This window comes from Zeugodacus cucurbitae, chromosome 2, assembly GCF_028554725.1.
Source record: "Zeugodacus cucurbitae isolate PBARC_wt_2022May chromosome 2, idZeuCucr1.2, whole genome shotgun sequence".
NCBI lineage: Eukaryota > Metazoa > Arthropoda > Insecta > Diptera > Tephritidae > Zeugodacus > Zeugodacus cucurbitae.
In genome coordinates this window covers 85,631,451-85,658,039 of record NC_071667.1, presented here as the reverse complement: position 1 = coordinate 85,658,039, position 26,589 = coordinate 85,631,451, and the positions used below count along the sequence as shown (strand labels likewise).

Here is a 26,589-nt window from a genome sequence, read left to right as displayed (position 1 = left end):
GCTTTAAGCGTTTTTCTCCGCCCTACACTATTGATTATCCATTTTAATGGATTATTCATTACTTAGCTCTTTTCACGCTTTCAGTTAACCCAAATAAAAGTTTTCTAAGTTATTTCTCTGACTATTCTGTTTCTGCTTTTAATCCAGTTTCTCATTTTTCATCGCAAAACAGCCGTCGCCGCCAGCTAGGGTTATTGACAAGTCTGTTGCTGTGCCTTTTTATGCACAAAGCACGATGGAAAGTGCAATGGTGAGGCCAAAGCCAGCCGGCCAGGGACGATAGCTGTCGATTAAATGGTGCACATTTGCACAGCCACCTTCACTCTGCAGGAGACTACGTTTAATCGCCTCGCACCGTGTATTTCCTTGAGCTATTGATTTAACCCACTGTTGGCCGCCATAGTCCAGCAGCAGACGTTGCGCTTGCTCGTCTGGCGCACCACGCTACTAAATGTATTGCAGTGGGTAATGAGTGTGTTAGTCGGTGTGTATTTGGTGTTGGTTTTAGATAAAAATCACTTGTACTTTTCTCTTCTACTTCGCCTTTTATTTATCCCGCACGGTTGGTTGACTAACTGATTGAGTGGCTAGGCTAGTTTATTTTGCTCTTACTTTTGCTTGACTGCTGGCGGAGAGGGGGGTTTGTTTTCCTTGACTCTTTACTTTGTGCGTTGGTTACATGGTTCACTGGCTCTGAAGTACACTGCCGCGGACATTGACTTCTACACATCCCCCCTGCATACCTACTTTTTGTGTGAAAATTGCATGCAAAGTGGTTGCTTTGAAGTACCGTGATTGTGTTAAATTTGTTTATCTTTTCTGGCGATTTTCCCAAAATATTTGTAAACAAGATGATGGGATATTTCATATATTATACGCAAACGAGTTAAGTGATTACCAGCCGGTATGGCGTGCGTCTAAATTTTTCCGGAGAATTAAAAGTGTTCAATGCAAAGTTGCTAAAACGCTTTCGTTTATCTGAAGTCAATATGAAAACTCTGAGTAAATTTCTCACACTTCTACGCCCTCACATAGATATGAACCCGCTATTAGACCATATTTGCAGAGCTAGAGTAATCAATTACATAACACTTTCAAGTAGCATTACTTCCGCTCTGCGAACTTCCCTCATCCACCAGTGGCGCCTTAGCTTCCTTTTATAATTCAGTGCGATATTTTCTCACAAGCTTCGCTCACGGCACTGCGCTAACAATCTTTATGACACTTTTTATTGTCTTATTGCTTTATTTCCTTTTTACCTCCACTAAGAACATTGATTAATGCACGAGTATTTACAGTTATTCCAACGCTATTTATCATTTCTGACGCCGACATTAATTGTTAATAATCGACGAAACAAAACAGCTTTAACCGAACTCACTTAGGCCGTCGACTCGTACGAAATCACAGCCGACCCAATTTGGATGTGCGTGTGAAGATGCCTGTAAGTTGATATTAGAAATCTGCTTAAGCGGCCTTAAGGTTGCATGGACTCACCACCACCATACCAAAAAAAAAGTATTTAATTACTGAGTATATGAAAGCAGGAACTAAATAATAAAATGACTCAGCCTTTTTTGCCTGGGTAATTAGTACAACAAAAACAACACGAATATAGTTTGTGTTTGCGCGCGTAGAAGACTGTAATTTGCCTGCTTTGCGGGCAACATAAAGGGGAGAGAAAGGTAGGGGTTGGCATGGGTGGCAGTGGGGCGTGAGTGAGTGCTGAAAACAATGTACAGGTAACACATTTTCAGCATTGCTGTGCTTATTAATTTACATTTCATTGCGATTTATCATGAATTCATAAATGATTTTATGGCTTTTTTCGGTTTTATTGCCTTCGCGGTGGGCGTTTTGATATGGGCTCTTTGTAAATGTACGGCGCACATTAATTTCTTTCTCTAGGTGTTGATGGGGAAGTGAAAGTAGGCGCGAGTGAAAAAATTTGCATAGTTAAGTGAATATTTTGGGGTCACAAAGGTGAACTACGAACATTCTGAGGTGTGTTTATTTTCGTACACAAATGCCGAGTATACACTTACCCTCGTATACATATTTAATAATAAGGTAATTGTCATGGATATTAATGTTGCTTAGATTCTTTCAATAATATTTTATGTGCTTTTTGCGTCTATAATTGGTGAGTGTTGCTGCAGTGAGACGGGTATGTTGTGCTCCGAAGAAGGGTCGATAGTAAAATGGGTTGTCAAGTGCCATATTTTATTTAATGCTGGCTAAATGAAACTTCCATTTTCTTATAGTGCTCTCAAATCTTAAATATTCTCAATACAAAGCATATTCTATTAATATACATTGGCACTCGAAGACGATTTTAAAGCTTAGTAATATGATACGGATAAAGTTTTGGTTCTATTAAAAGAAGTAAAACAACAACAATTTTTCGCTTTAAAATCTTACCGCAAATAACTTAATATTTAATCTAAGCCCAAATGTATGTAACCCTTTTTTGGCAATATTGACAAAATAACTCAATGGGATAAATTTAGAAACAAAGTTGTATTAATGGAGGTTATAAATACGCTCAAAGCTCAGTAAAGGGTAAAGGTATGTCAGTGGACAGTCTGTCCATTAAATTTTCTTTAAGTAGTCAAACATGTCTGAAAGTTCTACAAATTGAAGATAAGGGTTTCTAATTTTGGATATTTGTGTTTAGAACAAAGATTCCACTGCGTCGATACCTCGGAATGTCATTGGTGAATACTTTATAATTTTAGTACAAATACCCAAATGAGAATGGGATTGCAAGAATATATTATTCTGCGGTTTGGCTTGGGTTATATTATTAAATTTTCAGTAAAAATATTACACAGATTTAAATATGTACTATAGAAGTACAGGGTGTATCAAAATATTTTGTCTTGAATTCTGATGAATTCTAACCATATTCTTCAAATTCATGTGAGTGCTAGGTTCTTCTTTCCTTTAAATATCTACGTCTGATTTCTTATAAACATATTACATACTTCTAAGTTGATTTTTAGAGGGGTTGTTCTTACCTCTTATACGAAATGCACTTGCTTCTTCCAATCGTCGAGACACTTCCCAAACTCGAATTCCAACAAGCAAAGTAGAATAATTTGACCATGAGACTTTTGGACAATGGAAAATTTTAAAATTCCGGTTATTTTTTGAACACACCTTGCATGTATGTATGTATAGTTAACTCGCTAAAGATTGTAATATTGGTCTTGGTTTTTGCACATTTAGGGCTTTTTTCACTTAGGACAGCCTCACCGTACGTATCCAAAAGCATTCAATGAGCCTCAGTCGCACTTTTCTTGGAATTAAAAAAGAAAAGCAAAATTTCCCGCAAATGTCGAAAATTCAGCTCAAAAAGTGACATTTTCAGTTGAGAATAAGTTTGGGATGCAAACAGATCTCTACAAATATTTTGTTGGATTAATGTTGTCACAAATGTCCAAGATCGATATAAAAAAAAATCGATTTAATCGACTAGTGCTTGACCCTAGAGACATCTATTGGAAAACGGCGGAAGCAAAGATGTAGACCTAACATAACATCATTCATTCATCATTTTTTAAGAATATAAAATTGCTACGTCGAAATATTCTAATATTTTTGAATTTAATAATACATTGAAATAAATAAATAATTTTTGACATTTAAAATTGTATTTAATTTTACAAATTTCTAGTTAAGTATATATAACACATGATTCTACTCTTTAGAATAAGTAAAGAAACTTTGAAATTAACAAACTCTCATGCTGTGCTTGCTTCGGCCGCAAGTGTTTAGCAAAGGAATCGTAACAGATTAGGTTGATTACTAGCTAGACACTAGACTCACGCATATATATGCACGCCTGTGCACGGAATGGCACAAATGCTAAATATTTTCCCAGAAAATACTACACAATTTATAGTCGCACAGAGGCAAACATATTAAATACAAGAACGTTTGCGCCGCACTTGTTAAGCCGTGAGTGATACGGAAAGTAGTGTAAATAAGGCTTCGCTTCGCTTCAATAACATAATTGACATATAAACATTCGCAATAAAGTCCGTACGTACGTATGTATGTATGTAGATATGTTTGCACAGTGAACTAATAGACGCTGAGACGCTGACACAGTTATTTAATGTCTTCATCAAACCCTGTGACCTACGAATAACAACACGCACAACAACTGCAACAACAACAACAACAACATTTCTAACCCGAAACGCCACACATTGCTGCAACTACTATTTTCACACCCCGGAGGCGTCTCAGCTAGTGCGGGTGTATGTGTGTGGACCCAATGGGCTGGCGTTGAACCTTGTTAGTGCGCCAAGGCAGTGTATTCTGAGCGCTAACACGGTTACCCGGTGGAATCTTGTTGTTAAGGATGTGTGATGTGCGTCTCGTATATTTTGGTCGACATGCGATGTATGTAAATTCAGTTTGACATGTGTGTGTGTGTATGTGTGTGCTAGTGTGTGTTTAAGATATGGTTGTGCCGTCACATCGCTTGATGTCTTGACTGTGATTTTTGCGGTTGTTTGAGTAATTCCTTTTTTCGAGGTCAAATGCTATGCATACCAAACAAAACCCCGAACAACATCTTGAGAGATTACCAAAGTCAACACACACTCGAGCATGTGCCTGTGCCTGTGTGTGTGTTGGCGAGAAAGAAGCTGTATGCGCAAGTGGGCTCGACACGCCGACAGCCGTCGAGTGCTGCCAGTAGTTGTTTTTAAAACTAGATACACACTGCGTATAAGTAACATGGCCTAGCTGTAAGCGCGCTCACTACTTGGCTCTCTTTACACGTTTCGTGCCAAAGCAAGGCGACACATGTGGGCACATCCTCAAACTTGGCTCATAAACAAACTTGAAAATATGTATAGTAGTTATACATACATACATATATAGTGTATATACTCGTCACATCAATACCAAATAAGACAAGGAAATTGCAAATGTTTGGGGGAAGGGTCATGTATGTACATACATTGCCTTTATATACGAATAGTGTTTGTAAATTATATTTGCATATGTACATATGTAACTCTGCACAGTGGCGGTTGAAAATACTGATGTTTGGAAATCGACGCTTCATCTAAGTGGTCTATCACTTAATTACTGATCTCATTAAAATATATTCCTGCAGGTGACAAGCAACTTATTATGTGAACTGATAGCTTCCGGGAACAATATTTAGAGTAAAAAGCTTTTTTCGCAACTCTACTGAAAAGTGTTGCGTGTACATAATAATATGGCTGACACTGTAAATGGGTATCTCAAGCCTCGGAAGTGTGTGTGTGTGCTCATCTGCATTGTGTGCGCACATAAGCGTCTAATATATTACGTACTTACACACAAACATAATTTTATTTGACTTTGCAAGTAATATATTTACCTACTTGTCTGAAATTTATATGCATATTTGTTTATTTTGCGCACTGTGTGCCAAGACGTCGGGTTTGTTGCACAGCAGATTTCACATATCATAGAGGGAGACAATAAAAAAATTATTATTTATATTTAAATTCACGAATTTAGCTGGCTTTTGTTTACATACAAAGTTCATTTTTATTTCAAAACTTTATATTTCTGAAAATGACACCTTTTTACATATCAATCATACTTTGAAATATGTCTTTTGGTCCTTAATATGATACATTTTTATACTTTCATAACAATAAATTTTTAAATATTTAACTTTGACAAATCAGATTGGCTATTACTTAATATATATTCGCTTACATCAATACTTGCATTGCACTTCAGGCTAGACAAGCATTATGTGGCACGAAGGTCGACCAATATTTCTAGTCTTACGCTCTTAGCTACACTTTATATTTGTTAAACTCAAATCTGTTCTCATAGAAAATCTGCAAACAATTTAATTTTTGTTGACACCTGCGCTTTGGGGCGTGTGTTGGTTAGCTGCCATGCTAGCCTGAAATTAAGGAAGCCTTTCTTCACCGAGTACATACCTGTGTTCACACATGTTCCGGGGCATTGCCAATATTTGTGCAACAATTTAGCTATAATCTAATACTAATTAATGTATTTTGGCAGCTGCTGCGTATAGTATTGAGTTGCAACTTCCCAGACAAGTAAACACACATACACAGGTGTAAGCAACACATGTGCACAGAAGACAACAACTTTCATTCTCTTTTTCCAGGCTTATACTATGTAGATATACATACTCATATTTATACAAAATCGATGATAAACAATGCCTGCAGGAAGTTAGTTTAATATGGGAAATATATGCCACTTAATTACCTCCGGCATATATTAGCTCAGTGATTGGCCCGTAATGGCCAGGTGATTAGATAATTAATTATGAGTTCTAGCATAGTTAAGCATACACTGAGCTGTGGCTTATGCTATATAATAATATATTTATATCAATATGTCTGTTTAAGTGGTGAAGCGTTTTATTTTCGTATTTTCCTACGTATGAAGGCTAGTTTATTACACAAATAATAATAATATTTTATTAGCAAATACTTCATCTAGATTGATATCAGGAAAAACATAATAATAATATAACAACAGTGAAGTATTTACTCAAACTTTTATGAACACCTCATTGATAGCAAAATTTTTACTCTCCATTGAAGCTATAATATAAGGTCGTCACTTCACTAACGAAACGTTTTAAATTAATGCACGAACGGTCAATTATGACGGATGCAAAATAAATATTATTGGAGATGCAAATCACTTAAGGTGAAGTGTTGTAAAATCGCCTATGAAAAGTGAAAGCAATGAATGTACGCTCATCCAACCAAATGTGTTCGCATTACTCATACGCCCCGCCACCTGCTAACCACCCGCAAGGCAGCTATGTAGCTCTCAGCACACAGCGTCTTAAACACCAATTTCCAGCGCTCAATCGTGGCCATCATTACCAGCTTAAACTGCAATTTAGTGTCTTTCTCCTCATCATCATCAGCAGCAGCAGCATCAGCTGCAACACTCTCTCACTTGGCAGCAGCCAAACGCACTTCTTCATAGACGACGAGACAATGCAATCAATTTGCGCCCGTTGCCGCCAGAGGCAAAAAAAACCGTTATGAACTCCAAAGTTTCAGCAACATTACAATCTGTTCTCATTTGCCAACTGCCACTCGCCTTGGCAACGGTTGCGGCTCTGCTCAGGTTGCAAGGAGCTTCACGCAGCGTCTTGCCATCAATCAGCTCTATTCATCGTTGGATCCATTCCCTGCCGGTCAGGGTTATTGGAGTATGCATGCAGCGCTCTGCACTCTAACTTGACTTGTGTTTGCACCAGCAGATATGCATAAAGGCGCAACAAGGTTGAAATGAAGGTAAACTTGTTGTTGTTGCGGTTTGCTGCTGATAACTTAATATTTTTGCGAGGTTGCTGTTAGAAGGTGGAGCTCATTCAGCTTGTGCAGACAGTTCTTTTGCCTTCGGGTTCAATCTTGGAAATGATGAACTGGTATAATGCAGTAGACTAGGTGTCAAGCAAGTTGTAATATTTGATGAATTTACTTTGCCGTGGCCTCTGTGGCGATTCCTTGATTTATGTTATATGTTTTCAGAGATCCAAAGATTAAGAAAAGAATTAGTAAACTTTTGCAGGACTAAAAAAATCCTAATCAACAATCTTTATCTTGCGTTTAATATTTGCTAAGATTTAATAACTCATGCTTAAACTCTTCTAACTAACGGTTATTATAATGATGTAGTTCTCAGCAATATGTAGTATTTTCTCTTATTTCTGTACATAACAAATTAAATTGAAATATTCCAAATACTTTCATATTAAATAGCTTTCAGTTACGCAGGCACTTCATTGCTTCAAAAGCATTCATTGAAAAAAATTTCAATTAGGAGTCAATAAAATATGTGCATTAAACGGACTCAAACATTTATAATGCGCGCAAACCCACCGCCGTTGTGCCAGTACTTATGTGAACTTAAGCACTGGTTAATTTATGCATGGCAACGGTACATTATTTTCACTTTTTTCATAACGGAAAAATCATACGGCTCCAATTGGCGATTAACTAATTAATTTGTTGCTACGCATTAACATACCAAAGAAGATATCTTTCATTTGCATTTAAGAGACTCTTGTTACTCAGGCACAAGAACATCCACTCAAATGAAATATTTTTACTACATATTTTGTATGAAGTATATAGATATCAGTGTCCTTCAATTTCATTTCATTTTCACGATGATGATCACGATGTCCAGTTTTGGCGATAATTTAAGTGATCAGTAAATGAAATTGGTGAATGGGGGACAAGCAAACGCAATCTATAGCTAATGTGTAGAACATGAGAGAGGTCGACCTTTGAAACTATTCTCCCTTGAATCTCTATTATTATTGTTAACAAAAAATTACATTGGGATATGCACAGGACAGATTAGGTATCAGCTTTATGGCCAATTCCTGTTGCATTCCTTACCTGGAAGCATTAATGACGGACAAAAATAAATATCAAAGAACATTCACACTTTTTGTCTGCTCCGTCAACGTCATTGGAATTGATTGAGATCGCGTGAATTGATAAAGTGTTGCGATAGTAAAACTATTGAATGAACAAATAATAAAAGGTGATACGCTACATCATACTCTAAATAGCACTTACAGAGGCAGAAAAAGACAAAGTTTCTAGTAATTCCTGTCACAAAATGGCTTCTCACAACAGTCTTAAGGTGAGGATCTATATTTGTAGAGGGAGAACTAGCTATCCACATATTATTGAAGCTAAAACACAATTCAATATCTGAAAAGGTGTCAGCGCCATCTACAGCAGTACCCGAGCACTCTGTACATTCACTCCTCTATAAAAATACCACAACCGAAGTCTCCTACATCGTTATCTGATAAATGGCCAATGCTGGCGCACATTAGTGCCAGTTCCTGATATATGCCGATGATAGTAGCAATTCTCATTACAATACACATGTGCGCATGTAAGTGCGTCGATTTGTTAACGAATTGTTTGTAGTAAATGTTGCACAAACATGCAATGGTGGGGGTGGGTGAGCAGAGGTACACACGCGCTGCCTGCCTGCGAATAAGCACTCGCCTGCCAGCATATCCTGTCATTGATTGTTAATCGACAAGCTGCACATGTCTGTTTATCATGTCGACATAAATGTGTAAGCACACACATACAAACACAAAATAATAATGTTTGTTGTTGCTATTGTTCGCTTATCGATAAACACAAAGTGGCAATGATTAAATTAACTTTTAATGTCACAATCCACTTACGATTAAAACACATTATTGCGCAAAAATATAGTCATTCGCATTTCAATTTAATTTACTTATTTAGTGAATACTAAAAGCAAACAGAACGACGAACTATTTTAAGGTTGACATGGCCATCTATATATATAAATATAGAAGAGACCCTTTCTACTAATGTTATAGCCTGGATTGACAATGCATTTACTGTGTTTGCTGCAAGTTTAGACCTGTTGTTGTGACTATCTAGCGTAACAAATTAAATTGAGTTCAGATCCTTTTTCACTTCAAAACAAATTTGATGAGTGAGAACAATAGTAAAACAGTATGTTTCTTGAGAGGTAAATCATCCACAAAATAAGATGTTTCACTGAGACTCAAGAGGTATTCTTCCTGTTATCAATTGAAATCTTTCATTCTAATGAAATTTAAAGAAATTAACTCTAACGCCTCTGTGCTCAAATACAAAATATAAAATTCCTTTAACATCAAATGTTCTTAATCCCCTCAATAACTCACCGTTAAGTGGCAACGTAGGTCTGAGCAGCTGTGAACACGATGGTGCACATACGTTTTTCCGGGTGTGGTACACAAAGGCAGCATGGGGGGGCGTGAGAGTCAACAAATCTTTCGTTTAATTAATTTTAATTGAAACGCAAAAGCGGCAATCGTGCGTTCACATCAATGAAACCGCAAAATTCATTAAGAAATCCATAAATCATGACTAATTAATTCATATTGGAGTGCGGATGGTGCGAAAGGTGCGAGGCAATTGACACAATTCGAAATTACAAATTAGCTGATAAAAATTAAACAATCGACAAATAAATCGCTAATCACACGACGACGACGACGACGACGACGCAACAAGAATTAATGAAATAAAACAATCCTTTCAGCGCGGAGCGCAACAACAACAACAGAAAGAGCAACAACAGCAACGGCAATAACGGGCAATAATGAAAGCAAACAATGGCGAGAATATCGCGATAAGAAATTTATTAATCCCTCAAATAACAATGACTGTCATTGTGTGGCGGCGAGACACGCAAGTTGGTGTCACATAAGTGTGGGAGCCACGAGCGCCGGCGAGGCAATGAATTATTGAATTGCAGAAGGTGTGCCGCGAGGCAGCGGAGCCACAGGTTACTAACTAGTATGTTGCCCACAGTGTGGTGGCATGCTACGGAACAAAAACACAAAAAAAAAAGAAAAAGCAAACGAGTAAAAGTGTCGACACAAATCAAAGCCATCAATATCACATAAAAACACATGCAACAGACAAGGAATAGCAGGACGCTAATAGCTGACATTTGTAGACCTGTGTTCACAGGATTAGTAATGATAATAGTTTCGTGTTTTAAGTGGCTGAAGTTTGACACCCATATGGAGAGGCATTAAAACAGAATATAAGATCCAATCGAATACACAACATCGTCGTTAGTAACTTTACTCTCTTATTTTCTCTGATTTGAAGTATCGTTAGTTTCAAAGCTCTAAAAGCTTTCTGTTAGCGTGAAAAAGTTGTCCGAGCTCGATACTTGGATCAATGTTCAAGGAAAACTTTTAATTTCAAAGAAAGGATGAGATAATGCAATCTCAAATTTTCAAAATGGCTCTTCACGTCTCTGGGCGCAAATTAGTTGTAAACTTTCATCTGAAAGCAAAGCAAAATCGACCTGCAACACAGAGCTGTATACACAATCATTCATGAGGCTTTTACAAAAGGGTTGGGGGACAATATTATGCGTGCGTAAAACGATTAGCAACTGATGCTCAACGATTTAAACGCTCAACGCCGTGACTAATACCGCACGGCGTGTCAACCACCGTAAACGAAACTGACACCAACGCCGTGCCTGGATGATGAAAGCCAACGTCATATCTGCAAAAACGAGGAGGCCTTCATACAGTCTCATGTGTGTTTGTAAATTTTGGCATCGTTAAAAGTACGGTATAAACGCCAAATCAAAAAAATCGGGAGTGATTACACCGCACACGTCCCACCGTTACATGTTACTTACCTTTTCCGAAAAGCTTCATGACTTTACCTTGCTGGTAGACAGGTCGCTGCCGACTCTTGGAGCCGCTGAAAAGAAAAAGCGAAATGTTGCAGAGGGTTATTACATATTTTTGACGAGGATTCTCGTAGACTCATATGAACACAAAAACATGACAAAGAAGCGAAAGGAAAACTCAGAAAAGAATTAAAGCTTCACTCGAATGACAAACAATCAAAATTTATTAAATAAAATATTGACAGAGTTAAGACAGTGCTGATAATATTCTTCCTCTTTTAACAGCAAGATTGTTATGTTATTATGATACATTTAAATTGAAGCCGAGTTCGAATTAGCCATTAATTGGAAAAGGTTAGGTTAGGTATCGAAGGAATATGATTGAAATGATTTCAAGAAGTAATGTATTTAATGTCGAAAAGATGTATTATCTCATTGAAAACCACACGTTTAGAAAAAAAAACATCATTTAATAAAGCCTTAGTCTACTGAACTCGGACCCTAAGGAGCCTCAAAAAAAGTCAAGTCTAAGCCTAGAACAGATGATCATTTGATTTTGATCTTATTTTATAACGACTGAAAATTAAAGAACTGATTTAAGAATATAGATTTCAGGATTAGGTCCATTTCCTTATATCACCTGTAATGTCAAAAACGAACTTATATATGAGAGGAGAGAGGATACATTTATATTATTAAGTAATTGCCTCTCCGAGCCGTTCGATACCAAACGAGGCTTCAGACAGGGTGACTCACTATCGTGCGACTTCTTCAATCTATTGCTGGAAAAAATAATACGAGCTGCAGAACTAAATAGAGAGGGTACAATCTTCTACAAGAGTGTACAGCTCCTGGCGTATGCCGATGATATTGATATCATCGGAAGCAACAACCGCGCCGTTTGTTCTGCGTTTTCCAGACTAGATAAAGAAGCGAAGCGTATGGGTCTGGTGGTGAATGAGGACAAGACGAAATATCTCCTGTCATCAAACAAACAGTCGGCGCACTCGCGTCTTGGCTCCCACGTCACTGTTGACAGTCATAACTTTGAAGTTGTAGATAATTTCGTTTATCTGGGAACCAGCATTAACAACACCAACAATGTCAGCCTTGAAATCCAACGCAGAATCACTCTTGCCAACAGGTGCTACTTTGGACTGAGTAGGCAATTGAAAAGTAAAGTCCTCTCTCGACGAACCAAAATCAAACTCTATAAGTCGCTCATTATTCCCGTCCTGATGTATGGCGCTGAAGCGTGGACGATGACAACATCCGATGAGACGACTCTTGGGGTTTTCGAGAGAAAGGTTTTGCGCAAGATTTTTGGTCCTCTAAACATTGGCAACGGCGAATACCGCAGGCGATGGAACGATGAGCTGTACGATTTATACGACGACATTGACATAGTTCAGCGAATAAAAAGACAGCGGCTACGCTGGCTAGGTCATGTTGTACGGATGGAAGAAAACACTCCAGCTCTGAAAGTATTCGATGCAGTACCCGCTGGAGGAAGCCGCGGAAGAGGACGACCTCCACTCCGGTGGAAAGACCAAGTGCAAAGTGACCTGGCTTCACTTGGTGTTTCCAATTGGCGCCAAAAAGCAAAAAGGAGGAATGAGTGGCGCGCTCTGGTGGATTCGGCTATAATCGCTTAAAGCGGTTCCTACGCCAAATATATATATAATTGTTTCTAGAAAATCTCACGTAGACTCATATTTCCTATTTCATTTAATCTCCAACCAGAATATGCACTGCGCTTTTAACTGTTATATTTGCAAACTAACTTAGTGCACTTTCAAATCGCGTAACGCTTATGCGCTTTTACAACAAATCCCTTAAATGTCTTTACACAAACTGATGCGAGTTCGCATGTAAGTTCCCTGCTATCTGGTATGAGTGACAGGTTAGTGGTGCACATGTGCCGCAAAGCCGTTGTTCGAGTGCGCGTCTCTGTGTCCCTGACATATGCGCATATGGGGTAAATAAAGAACCGTGTAACAGGGCCAACATTGCAGGGCAGACCGTGAACAACAGCGCTTAGGGATGCAACAACACAACGCAACGCAAAGGGCATCATGAAGTATCAAAAAATAAAGTGTCGCATTGTGGAACTGTCACTCACTGGCGGCGCTGTCAAATACTAGAATTGTTTGTATGTCACACAAAACAATGCAAATACACAGTTGTTGTTGCTGCTGTTGTCATAATTGATGCAGACGCAGTTGCATGGGGTTTATTATCTCAAATCGAGGGCAGCAAAGTGGGGAGTGGGAGGCGTGCAAAAGCTGTTCGTTCACATTTTTGTGGAATTACGTTTCATAACGGTTTTGAGCAACATTTATTGCTGCATTTCCTTGGGTTTAGACGCTTTTTTCGCATGCTCCGTTTCCTTTTTTCAACAATTTATTATCCCAATTGCAACATGGGCAATTATATGTGTGTCACTTGAGGGAAAATAAACGGAAGACGCGACCGTTGTTATTGCTGCAAGAAGGAAGCTCGCAAAACAAAGCCCGCCGCCATGAAGTGCTGCATAAGAGAGAAGCGATAAAATAAACTGGAAGAATTATGAATGAAATAGAGAAGCAGCAGCAGAACACAGAGCGAGTTGTAGCGAGCGCTTTGCATGTGAAAAGCGGGTCTGAGCGGTTTGAGGGAGCTAAAGGGCTGCCAGAATGCACGCAGTGCAACCGGCGTGTAAATTTAGATGTGCGCACATATGCTGCGCGGCGGAGTGTGACAATCTGAAGTGCATACACTGTCGTTTAACCAACAGCTGCGCATTTCCCTTGAAGACTTTTGGGGTTTCTGCTTTGCTAGTTTGCTAAAAGGATTTGTAGATTTTTATATTTTTGGCGGTTTACGCTACAAGTTTATTAAAAAAAGAATTTAACAGCCCAAAACAATGTCCTGACATCTAACAGTGCATGAGGAGGTGTGTGTGGAGGACTTACAACGTCAGAGTGCTATATATAGTCTCTTTCCCGTTTAAGTTGACCCAGCAGGACTATGACTTACCGATCCAAATAGGTTTACAACGCCGTAGTAACAGGCTTCTTCTGTTAGTTTAGCTCCACACCGTCGTTAGTTGAAATGCGTTTTATGCTCTGATATATGGCAGTTTGAGATAGAACTGACTCGAATAAACGCTTTTCCAACATTTGAAAAATCCTTTTAGGCTGGTTGGATGAGTGCTCTCACTTTCATGCTAGGCATTTCGTATTATGATATTCACATAATTACTTTTTGCTTTTTTTTTAATTTCCAATATTCATAGAGAGTTAATTCATGAAAAGATTTTCTTGTTTACATTACTCTATTCGTTGCCATGTAGAATAAACATTTTCAATCACGGACGGTCAAGTTTTGCTGTAGCAATTAGCAAAATTTATATTGCAACTAAACCGCAAAAGCTATCGACTTTTAACAATTTTATCCCAAAACCAATTGGTACTTTCCTACTTTTCAAACTTTGTACCTGCACAGTTTAGAGTTCACAAAATCCATTATTTTTTATAAATCTGTGTTTACCTATATACATACATATATACACCTTCCTATGTACGCATGTAAATGGCAATACCCAATAAGCATTGATCGCATGGAACGAATGATTGGGCTCAAACGGAATTGGGAACCAAACGCAATATTCCAGAAGCGGAGCTCTGTGGGCCAGGACCAGTGCCGTGTTTGATTCAAGAAAATTTTGAGCTTCTTTTTAATTAGCTGAGCTACCTTCCGTTATTGTCCCTCTCTAGCGAAGAGCGAACAGAGATTTCGTCAGAATCACACTTTCCGAAATGGTAAATCATTGCTCGCTGGGTGTCTACATATACATATTCTCATTTAAGTGCAATAAAATTGGTTGAGTTTTTCGTACGTTCCAACGGTTTGCTTACTTTATTTTGTTTAACTTTTGTATTTAGTTAACAACATTTGCTCAACCGATATCCTTTAGATCGGTGTCCATTTGAAGTCGTAAATAAAACCGAGAATGTGTGTGTGTAGCGCCCAACTGGCGGGGATGGGGAGACAAGAAAGTAAATTTCCCAACGAGAGTGTGTGTGTGTGCATACACACCAAAGTGCATTGCTTCGAGGGGGCGGTCCATGTATTGAGCGCCAGGGGTTTTGTGTGTGTGTGCGCTGGTCGAGTGTTGGGGCTGAGGATGGGAATTTGGAAAGTTTGAAATTGGGGCACCTAGTGCAAATATGATATATGACTGCTAGCACACACTTGAGCGCAGTTCATGAATTGTGCACGAACTACGTCGCAACCAAACCACAACAAAAACAACATGAGCTTTTTAACTTACACCCAGCAACGGCAAGCACGACGGCCAGCAGCGGTGGTGGTGATGGTTGTTGGGGGCGAAATTGTGAGAAAAATTACTACTACGTCCCCGCCACATATTTACTTTCGAAGCATATGTGTTTGCTTATGTACATATGAGTGGCTGAGCATTTCTCAGAAACTTTGTGCCACGCCATACTCGCACATACACTTGTATGGCACTGCAACGCCATTATACCTACGATGTGGCTCTGCGTTGGTGTGTGTGTGTGTTTGCACTTACCGTTGTGTGAGTCTACGCTTGCCAGTTGGCACCTGCATAGCGCGACAACAACAACAATAACTGCGGTAACTGTGCAAATAACTCAGCTGAACTCGGTCAGCCAAGCAGTTGTCCAACGCACCAGCTTTGAGCCAGTGCCCACACAATCAGTCGGAGCCGAACTTTATTAGGAGTGAAATTGGACAGACGGGTAAATACGCATACCTTCTGCTGTAGTGCTTGTGTAAAAGTGCGCTCGAGCAAGCAGGGCACATTCCTCTTAAGTCAATGTAGAACGACGAATGCAGTAGTGAGCTGCTGGTGAGTTCGAAACTAAACACAATTTTCTACGAGGAAAACTTTCGTCGGTGTATTAGCAGTAATATACCAATATATATCACATGGAAATGTTTGGGATATTCTGAGCAGTTCAAGTGTGTTTAACTATAATAATTCTGATGACAATTGGGATTCTCTGAATTTTATATCCCATTAAATGCGTCTAGTTAAATATACTGAGAATTGAAGTATACCACCCAGTTAGAAGATGGGTCTTGAAATATTCAAAAAGTTCTGCTGAAGCTAGTATTAACTTCTTGTAAAGAATCTGCGCATATTCTCTACTCTCCTTAATGGCTGGAACAGTAAAAGTCAGTCTTTAAACAAACTGAAATATATATGTTCCAAAGTACGTATGTAAGAATATTGCAGTAATTCCCGACATGCGTACGCGATGGATGGGGAGATGGGGAGAAGGAGGCAAACATTAACTTATCTACTCTCCAGCGTTCGACACTTTGTGCGGATTTAAAGCTCAGTGGCCTACATACGCACGCACTCATATGTAGTGCCGAGTCTCCGTCCCTTCCGTTGCCCACTTATTTCGGTGGTGCACTTGCGTTTCGAAGTTTATTTAAGAGTTCGACTTTGAGCGCTTTGCGGGAGTGTTGAGGCACACATGTCGAACTTAGTTCCGCGTTCAGTTGAGCCAGCGTGAATGTGCGGTTGTACTTGGTCGCTTCACAAATCTTTGTTGTTTGGTCACAGTTTGTAAGCTAAGTCTGGTTAGTTATCCCACGAACTGTCGACTTGTTTAGTGCTCGTTAGTTGAAGTGCGGACCATGTGCTTGCCTTTAGCTCCAGCACCTGCCTGTTGTCTGTGGACCATTGATCAGATGCGTGACTGCCGTTAAGTGGACATTTTTTCACAAATTTGAGGTGGCACCTCGTAGGTAACTAGGACTGGAGCAGCCTCAGTATCTGAGCTTTCGACTGAGAATTTAGGAAAAGATCCAAGATCTAATAATATCTTTATTTCGAAATTTTTAAAGAATAAGAAGTATTTAAGTTGACGAGTTACGTAAGTGGTCTTGGACAATCTTACATATAAACAAGTACTATTTCGTGCATGAATTTTGCGGTTTCTGAGGGACCGAATTTGTATACAATATGCACACGGACGCACACATACCGGAATAGGAATATATGTCCGACGATTATATACTCGTAAATACTTAATGACTTCCTCTGCGCTGCGCTGTGCTGCGCTGTGGTGTGGTGTGATTTTAGGCGCGAATGTTTGCGTACTGCCAATAATAAGTTAGCTAATTATGCCCAGAGCGCGTCGCTTGCCAAATACCGCTGGCTTTGTGTGGGTTGGTGTTTGCGGGCGCTTCGTGCTATTTTTTGTATTTCTTTTGCGCGTCTTTCTTTACGGCCGGCACGTGTACTTGTATGAGCGCACGAAGATATTCGGGATACAAATTATGCTCGCTGCGACCAGCATGTAATTGTGTGCGTGGCATTACCGTAATTTTAATTAATTTAATTCCTGCTTCAATGTCTCTATTTGGAGCGCTTCTTTTATTGTTGCTACATTTCACAGAATTGTTCATGAATTTCTTCTTCTTCTTCTTCTTTTCACTTGCAGATTTTACAAAAAAGTACAGCTGAGGAATTCGTGAATGGGCCTGGAATAAATAACTGTAAAGCAACCGCGAGACTAGCAAGCAGCTCTGCATGAGCGAATGCTGTAATGAATGTCGGAAAAACGCAGGAAAATCCTTGAAGAATTTCAAAGGCCAATAAAGAAGGAAAGTTTTTCTTGGCAATTGGGGGCAGTGCACACGCAAGTGGCGGAAATTAGGGCTAGAAAAACAAGTTAATTAGCGAGGCTGCGGCAGTGGAGATATTCAGAATATACACAGAGAGCTGTCAATTGAATAGAATTGCGTCAAACGAGGAAGAGCGCAAGAAAGTTAAGTGCAAAAATAAAAATCACGAGTTTGTAAGGCAAATCAACAGCGGCATGCCGAGTAGACCCTGAAGAGTCGAAGCAAAAATTAGTTTGAATTAAGCGAAACGCAGCGCAGCGTTTTCAAGGTGGCTCTCCACTTTGCATGCTGGTCACTTGCCATGTTGTGCTCAATACTGTAGCCGAATCGCTTCATTAGAGCGTGCTAAAGTGCTGCGCGGAGCGAAACTCTTGAACGCAAAGTCAGCGGCAACTAAAAAGTCCCACGAAATATACCTAAAATATATCAGTGTTAGTGTATATAAATCTATATGTATGAGCACTTAGAGACACAGTAGCGTGAATACGTATCGCTTCCAAGTTGTGTACAAGTTTCGACGCTGTAAATTAAATTGCAACTTCCGAGAGCTTCTTCCGAACAGCGGCAGCAAACGAAAGCGGAAAGCAAAAATAAAAAACGAAAAATAAAAACACAATAATGTTCGATGCAGGTACCGTTAGTGCACAGCAATAAAAAAATAAAGAAATAACAGTAGAAGCAAAGTGCATGGTACTATAATAATAACAACAACTACAACAACAAAACAACGCACAATGGATTTGTTAAAACTACAACAACGCGCAACGCCATTAACGGTGGCGGCGATGCGCTATAACCAAAGTGAAAATGTTATAACAACAACAACAACAGCAGCAGCAGCAGTGTCAGCAAGCGCTACAACAACGGCAGTTAGCAGTTGCACAAAGGCCGCAGCGCCAAGAATATGTAGTTCAATGCCGTCGAAATGTAAAACTGCGTTGCGAACATTTTCGCCAACAACAGCACAAACAACAACAACGCAAGTAACGCCAACAACCCGCATCAACAACAACAACTGCAAAGAAAGCCCAACAACGTCAGAGCAAGCGTCGCCGCGTCTTCTGCTCGCTTCTTCCAGCTCGAACGGCTGGCGCAGCTGCATTGTCGGCCTCGTTACATTGTTGGTGTTCACGGCGAATTTCAACAGCAGCGTCGGCCAAATCGATTGGGATGACGACGATGATCCAGGTTAGTCACAGCACTTTGCCATTATGAATTCTCTGCTCTTCTCTGCTTTCCTTGTTGTTGCTATCTTTTTCAATTCATTTGGCAGGAAATTCGCGCTGCTTCTCGGTGAATTCTAGGTCAGGCCAGGCCAGGGCGCACACACGTACTTGCGCAAACAATTGTTGTGTGGCTTGGCAGCAGAAATTAACTAAATTAAGCGTAACAAGAACAGCGATTAACGTGTGTGTGTGTAGGAGGGGGAGGAGGGGTTAAGGGGGCTAAAACATTAACAAGACGACAGCACTTGTAATATAGTCATTCCATATTAATTTCAATGCCAAAGCCTCTTTATAGCTATATGCCTAGGTACATATGTATGGCAACATAAAATTCCGCCTAATGGAAATTATGTATCCGGCGCGGCGCTTTCCGCTCTCACACCGCTTGTAATGTTTGCGCGTGGAAAGTATTCAATTACACCAGACTTCAAGCGAATATTCGCGCAATAAAATTCTACCACACTCACACACACACACACATAATACGAGCATAATCGCGCTTGACGCTTCGACAAAGGGGCAAAATAGGTCATCCAACACAATTTTATTGAGTCGGTTGTTGGTTGTACCGGTGCGTTAATGGCATTTGATGTTTTTGCCTTTTGTCTTCGGGCTATTGGTCTTAGCGTTGTCATTATTTTCAAATTAATTTACGTCATCATAACGGTTGTTTTTTGCTGTTTAAGTCAAATTATGTTTCGAAGGTTGACAAAAGGTGTCTACGTTTTATGATTGGATTAAAGTGCTGCCACTAGAGGCTAGAGTTTCAAAAGCGATTACACTGCGCTCGCCGGTCATTAAGACAATTGGCGTGCATTTGAAGAGAGGGAGAACTACTAAGATACTTTAGACACCGACACTTTAAATTCAGTTTTTGGTTCAACAGTTTGCAACTTATATGAAATAATTTAACCGTTGGTGTATTTTAAATAAAATAATGGTGATTTTGTTACTATTTAACATGAAAATGTGAATGGAATGAAAAGACGAAGAGATCTACATATCTCGATTAGATATATAATCACTTATGGGTTTTGTCCGAGAAAATGCGATATATTTTCACTAACCTTTCTTAATATAAACAATTAATTATTTATATAAACTTTTTGTTGTATTTAAGATATATACTTATTGACTGATTTCTGAAAGTTTTGAAGAGAAATATTAAAAAAACATGGAAAATATTCGGTATTGCTTTATACATTTAATTGAAAAAATTCTTCCTCCAAGTCGCTGTTACTTGTATCTCGAAAAACTATCTAAAATTTCATCAAGATCGGTTGAGTAGTTCACGAGAAGCCTTGACAGCCGACTTTGAAAAACAGTTTTAGAGATAAACGCGCTTAAAGATTTTAATGACAATAAAGCTAACCTTGAGAGCTCAACCTTTTCAAACTATATCTCCAAAACTATTATCCTGATTGACTTCAAATTTAGAGCAATATTTTAGGCAAAATTTAATTATTTTTTATAATTATTTCTATAATTTTCGTTGTCGACCACTAAACAGACCTCTGTAACCTTGTAAACCTGCACTCTTTTTTAATTGCAAAACTAATATAAATATCATTAGGCATAAGTCGAGTCGGATTAACTTTAAATCCTCTAATAAATTAATGTTAATCTCTCTTTGATCGTAAAAAAGCTCATTAAATGCGAACATAAAAAATCTGATTATAATTACCGAATGTTTGCTGGGCCCTACCCTAAAACTCATGTGGACACATACAGACATGTATTTTTATTTTTTTGTTTTTAGAAAAGAGTAATGAAGCATAATTCATGCAGGAGCATTATTAATTTGGAAAGAAAGGAATTATGACAATTTTACGACATTTATCAGGGCGCAAACCGACGTTCTTACACACTGCTTTCTTTCCGCTTGGAGATGGCGTCGGTAGGTATTAACAACTACATTGAGTTAAAATAGTGAGCGAAAAGTCGAGAACTGTTAATATACCAGAATGGCTGAAGATTCTATGTGTGTGTGTGTGTGATTGTCTCTCGTAACAACCCCTGTCAGCAGGTAGCTGAATATGAGCAGCAGTCGCGTGTTGACAATATTCCACAACGCTCTGTATAATTTCATTAATTATCTGCGCGGTGTGCTAATGTGGAACTGTGCGACTAGAGACTGAATGCTGATTCCTGATGTAAAACTAGTGACTTATGTAATTATCAAACCGTGACTAAGCGAGCTAGTGTGCGAATGTGTGTGCGAATCGTGATTACAAAACTCGCATGTTTGACTGACAGACAGTAGGGGTTTTGTACGCTATTAAATTTAAATTTGCTTTGGATACCAAGGGTAACCGCCAGCCATCTCCGCACTTCCTTTGCTGCCGAATGTCATGCGTCAAATATGTGTGCCCGGGTTGCTTCTTTTGGCTCACCAATTGATACGACATCTACTCGACGTCAACGGAGTGCTACGAAGAATTCCAGATTTCATAAAATCACTGATTGTTGTAATGCTCACGCACGCTTTAAGCGCTGCGAACACATGTACATAGTATATATCTGCTTAAATTATACATTCTTATATGTGGATGGTGGCTGAGAGGTATGTGTGTATATATGCAGTGACTAATAGCTTTATTAAGAGTAGTGTATTTATGCGCAAAAACCACAAGCATTTGAACTATTCACCGACGATTTGCCGCTGGCATTTTGACTGCTTGCTTGCTTTTGTCAGCCCCGACCGCTCACTAATATTTACTTGACAAGTGGATTAAAAAGGTGCCACAGCACGTAATTGCGCGCATTTACCGCAGCGCCATGTGTGCCTCTGATATATGTACAGATGTGGATTTGACGATACATACATACATCGATTGTATACAGTGCCGCCTTGAAAAGTTCGGGAGGTCTCCAGTTCAACTCTTAGTAATTCAAATAACAATCGATAGCTGGAAATTGTCGAAAACCGGATCTACTCAGAAGTTGCTCAGACATTTCATATATTAACTGAGGTAAGCGTCATCACCGACGGTTTTTATCAGTTTTTCTCAGGATTTGGGATCCAAGCAAATCCGAAAATAGCTGGAAGTCAAAGTGTAGATTTAGAGACCTAAAGCTTTGTGAAATTTTGTAATATGGTTATTTGCCATTCCTACATAAACCGATCCATTTTGGACGCCACTGTAGCTACATAGCCACATATAGACACTCCGAAATTTATTTGCATGTTTTTTGTATGTCTTCAGCAACTTAATAATATTTATAACCAACGTCGTCTAACTTACACACAACTGTTTGTGTAGAAATCTTGATACTCAAATATGCCAGCCAGCCGTGAGTTGTTGCTTTTGTTGTTGTTGTTGTTATTACTTCTAGCTAGAGCTACTAAAACTACTGCTGTAATTTGTGAAGGAAACACTTCATCTTTTTGCTAAACCTCCGTTCCTTCAGGAGTCCTTGTGCGCTAATACCAGCACGCACGCCTTAAAGTATGCCTTGCTGCATGAGTATGTTGTTGCTACACACACTCATAAATACTCATTTATAATACGCTTAGAGCTAGGTGCCCACCTGATGTGCACGTTCATAACCCGCTTTAGGTCTGCCACACCGTGCTTTACTCTTCACTCATACTGTAACATACGAGTATATGGAAATTGATGGCATGGCTGCACTGTGTCTTGTCTTGGACACATGATTGTGGGTCGCTTATAATATTAGAAATATTATAGAAATATTTGTAGGCGTAAGAGAGGACATAGAACATATTTCTTTTCATAGCACAGTCCATTGGAATAACAGTTTAATTATGATTAACGTTTTCTGGCAAATCGAACACACAACTCGCATGAAATAAATTGGAAATATGAAATAAATATAGAAAGAAGTATACAATATCTTGGTGTGTAATTCATATACTCTCTTCATATTCAATTGGGCAAGAATTGGGATTTTCGATATAAAGAATTACGTAACAATAACTTAGAAGTATAACCACTGTGCATTGATCGAATTTCGTGGCCCGTGCTGCCGAGCAAATATGGAGCTCTGTGTGTACTTGGATACTTCTTCATTCGTTTATTGCCGCTGTCGGTCGAAAATGTTGGATTGGCTGTTGGCACGCGACGTTGTTGCTTTAAAAAAAAATGAAATTATAATTTATAATTTTTTGCTGAAACACATTGTGGTGGCGGATGACGGAGGAATTTGCTTGCCAACTCAGCACTTGCCCATCCGTTGTGCACCCTCGTTCTTTTGAGTAGCCACTGACAGCTCAGTTTGCTGAGACAGTTCCATGGAATTTACATGCATAGATATCTAACGTGGCAGACACACGTTGGCACATTTCATATTTTTGTATTTTCCATTTTCCTTTGTTTGTGTGCGAGGCAAGTGTGATGTGTGGCAGTCAACATTTCGCTCGTCCATCGTCGTTCGCTCGAGCGCTTAATTTTCTGTAGCGTGACTGAGCGTTCCTGCGACAATATGTGGCAAGCTGTGCCTTTTTGGCCACACACACACATACTTACTCAGTTACTTTGCAGCGCTGGCTTGTCTGGCATAAAGCACCTGCATTGCATGCAACCGCGTCTGTGTGTGTGTGTTTAACTGGCAACATCTAAAAATATATATTCATACATATTGCCAATAATGCCCTGTGTCACGTGGTGTGTGTGTGCCGGGAGCATGTGGGGACATCGCTTTGACGACGTGAACTCACTCACTCACTCACTCAGAGTCTTGGTCACGACGAGTAACAACGTGACAATGTAAAAATTTAATTTTCAGTTCGTTGCAAGAAGGAAGTGTCATTTTAACTAAAAATATATGTTTTTGCTAAGTGATGTGTAGTTAATTGTGTGTGAGTGTGTGCTGGTCAAACATCGGTCTCTATTGTGTGTTGTGTTGGATTAGAGAGTGCGAGAAAGCAAAATAACCGCTGAGTCAAATAATGTTGTTGCAGACAAAAGGCTCCTGTCAAAATTAATATTTTGCTTCACTATTTCGTAGCTTCTTGCATTACTAGGTGCATTCGCAATGGTTGAGCGCTTTTTATGGGGTACTTACATATCATTTTTCTGCTCTATAAATTAAATTTTGATAAAATTCTAATACATAATTAAATTAATGTTTAATGGATTCGCCATTCGTTTGAAATTTTTGTTTGTTTCCCCTCTAAATCCCTTTTTTCGAACGATTTTTTATAGAATGATGGTCCAGCTTAACTCTCATTCGAGATCCCTCAATATCTGAGTGTTCAGTTGGAGTGTTCAAAATGAAAATCATTGAGAAACTGGAGTTTTCCTGACCTTTAGCCATTCTGTGAATCACCGTTTTTGTTGTAGGTTTAGCGGCATTAAACATTCCTCCGATAATTTTGAGGATTGATTTGATACCGATTTGATAGTCCTTGGGCGGATACGTAAAACCGACTGTCGTGAAAAGAGGATATATCCCAGTTCATAGAGATTCATTACTGTAAATCATGGGCAGAACAAAAGACACAAGTTTTTTTACTTTTTGAAGTGGATGAATTGAGTAAAATCGTAGGTGTCATCACCGGGCGTTTAACTCGGAGATCTTATCTTCAGAACTTTGTTAAAGCAAAAAGTCGAGCTGGATGGAAAAAGTATTGGCATTTTTTTATAAAACCACTGGGTAATTGAATAGTGCATACTTGGAACCCAATTGGGAGTAGAATTAACCTAACGAAGGCTCAAATGCGGCAGTCCGTCTTGGCGACCTTCCCTATCAATTAACCGACCAACACATATCAGTTATTCAAATAGTCTTCATTGACTTGCGAATAATAATTATTATTTGCCTAATTAATAATAAGATTAAATTTTAATTATTATTTATTTAATGAAACTCAAATTGCTGCAGTGGATATTAAAAACAAATATTATAAATATGAATAAAAAACAAAACAGAAGATTTGTTCCAGCGGATTCTCGCTGAAGTGAGCAACAGCAACGAAGGATAACACGAGGAATAAGAATCACAGCGAATTGCATAAACACCTATGTCTCCAAAGCAAAGCGAAGAGCGATCAACAGCGAATACTTGCAAACTGCTTCAGCGCCATAAGAGCAGTACCTCCATAAACACACACTCACTGGACTTGCGGATGCGCCACACTCGTGTCACGTGTTTATTGTGCAAATATTCTTTTCACATTCTTCTGTCTGCCTCACCAGCTGCGCTGGCCAACTGGCTAACAATGGGTGCATGCGATGCCATTGTATTTGTTTGCACTGAACACCGATAGCCCCCGCGTGCAAGTGGATTCAAATTGCTGCAGCGTGTGTGTATGGGTGCGCGTGCTGGTCATTGTCAAGTGTTTATTGTTGTTTTGTACACAAATTGCTGTTGTTGTTGTTGTTCGCTTTATTGTGATATTCATGAACGTGTAAAGTGTGCAGTCATTAGAATAAGTTGCAACGACTGGAGCGCACCATTCATACCCCTTTAATTATCCGCAAAGGCAGCTCGTTGAAGAGGGGTTGCATGTGAGGAGCCATGCTTCCTGTGTTTGCATACACCATGCTCACCAGGCACTCAGCTGAAGGTTGTTGAAAGGTGAAAGGCTGCTGAAGTGTTGATATGCTAGAATAACGGCGTTTCTTTACAATTTTGCTTAGCTGAATGACTACAAATGGGCTTGCTTGTGAACCTCGTTTGCTCAGCAGCAGACGATTATTTGCTTTTGTTGTCTGAAGACGCGTTGAACTATGTAGCTGGGACCGCGATAAGAATTCTAATAAGCACTTATCAAAGTAGTTTGAAATCATTTTCGTAGAAAATGTCTCTGGAACAAGACAATAACCGACTAGGGGTACAGTAAAAGTCGTGGACTACTTGTGAGGGACTTATAAAATCTATAATATGAAATACTTGTTTAGAAACTCACTAGTCTATGTCTGCGAGTGGTGACTCACTTGTTGAAAGAATTTGACAGTCCATTACCTCTTCCGTTAGCGGGCGCTGAGGTCAGCCATTGATTGGTGCAAATTCGCTCTCAGTGCACCCAAGTAGCAGCACTGAAGCGGTATTTCTCTGTTTCTAACGGCCACAAGTGTCGGTTATGGCATATCATTTGTGCAGTCCTCTCGCTAGCCGATGACCATTTGCTGTTTTCCACTTTGCATTGTGTTCGGGAGCATTTCATGCACATCCTCGCCGCATTTTTGACGATTTCAAAGCCAACAGTGCACTCGCAGTCACAGTTGCAGACAACAGTTGTTGTTGTTGCCATCGCTTGTGGTGTATCATGCGTCAGTGTCGCATTGCATTGTACACAAATCAAAAGGATAACTTCATCGTATGATGCATTGCTCGTAGTTTTCTTATTGTTGTCGAGACTGCAAAGTGCCGCCGGCAGTTAAACTGGGCTCTTGACGAGAGAGGCGACACTGGCATTGCTTCTGCTTTGGTTTTGTTCAATGCTTCAACGAATTTGAATTTCTGCCTCTGTTTGGGCCGTTGGTTATTT

At 39.3% G+C, this 26,589-nt stretch overlaps 1 protein-coding gene across 2 annotated transcripts in view; it reads left to right on the top strand.

The window, feature by feature from the left end:
- The window catches only part of LOC105220719 (uncharacterized), a 159,874-nt gene that overhangs the window by 14,871 nt on the left and 118,414 nt on the right, over positions 1-26,589 (top strand). For both annotated transcript variants that reach the window (XM_054226050.1, XM_054226049.1), the window contains exon 2: positions 17,724-19,095. In XM_054226050.1, coding sequence (XP_054082025.1) covers positions 18,642-19,095 — 454 coding nt within the window. In that variant the 5' untranslated portion in view covers positions 17,724-18,641. The remainder of the gene's footprint in view (positions 1-17,723; positions 19,096-26,589) is intronic.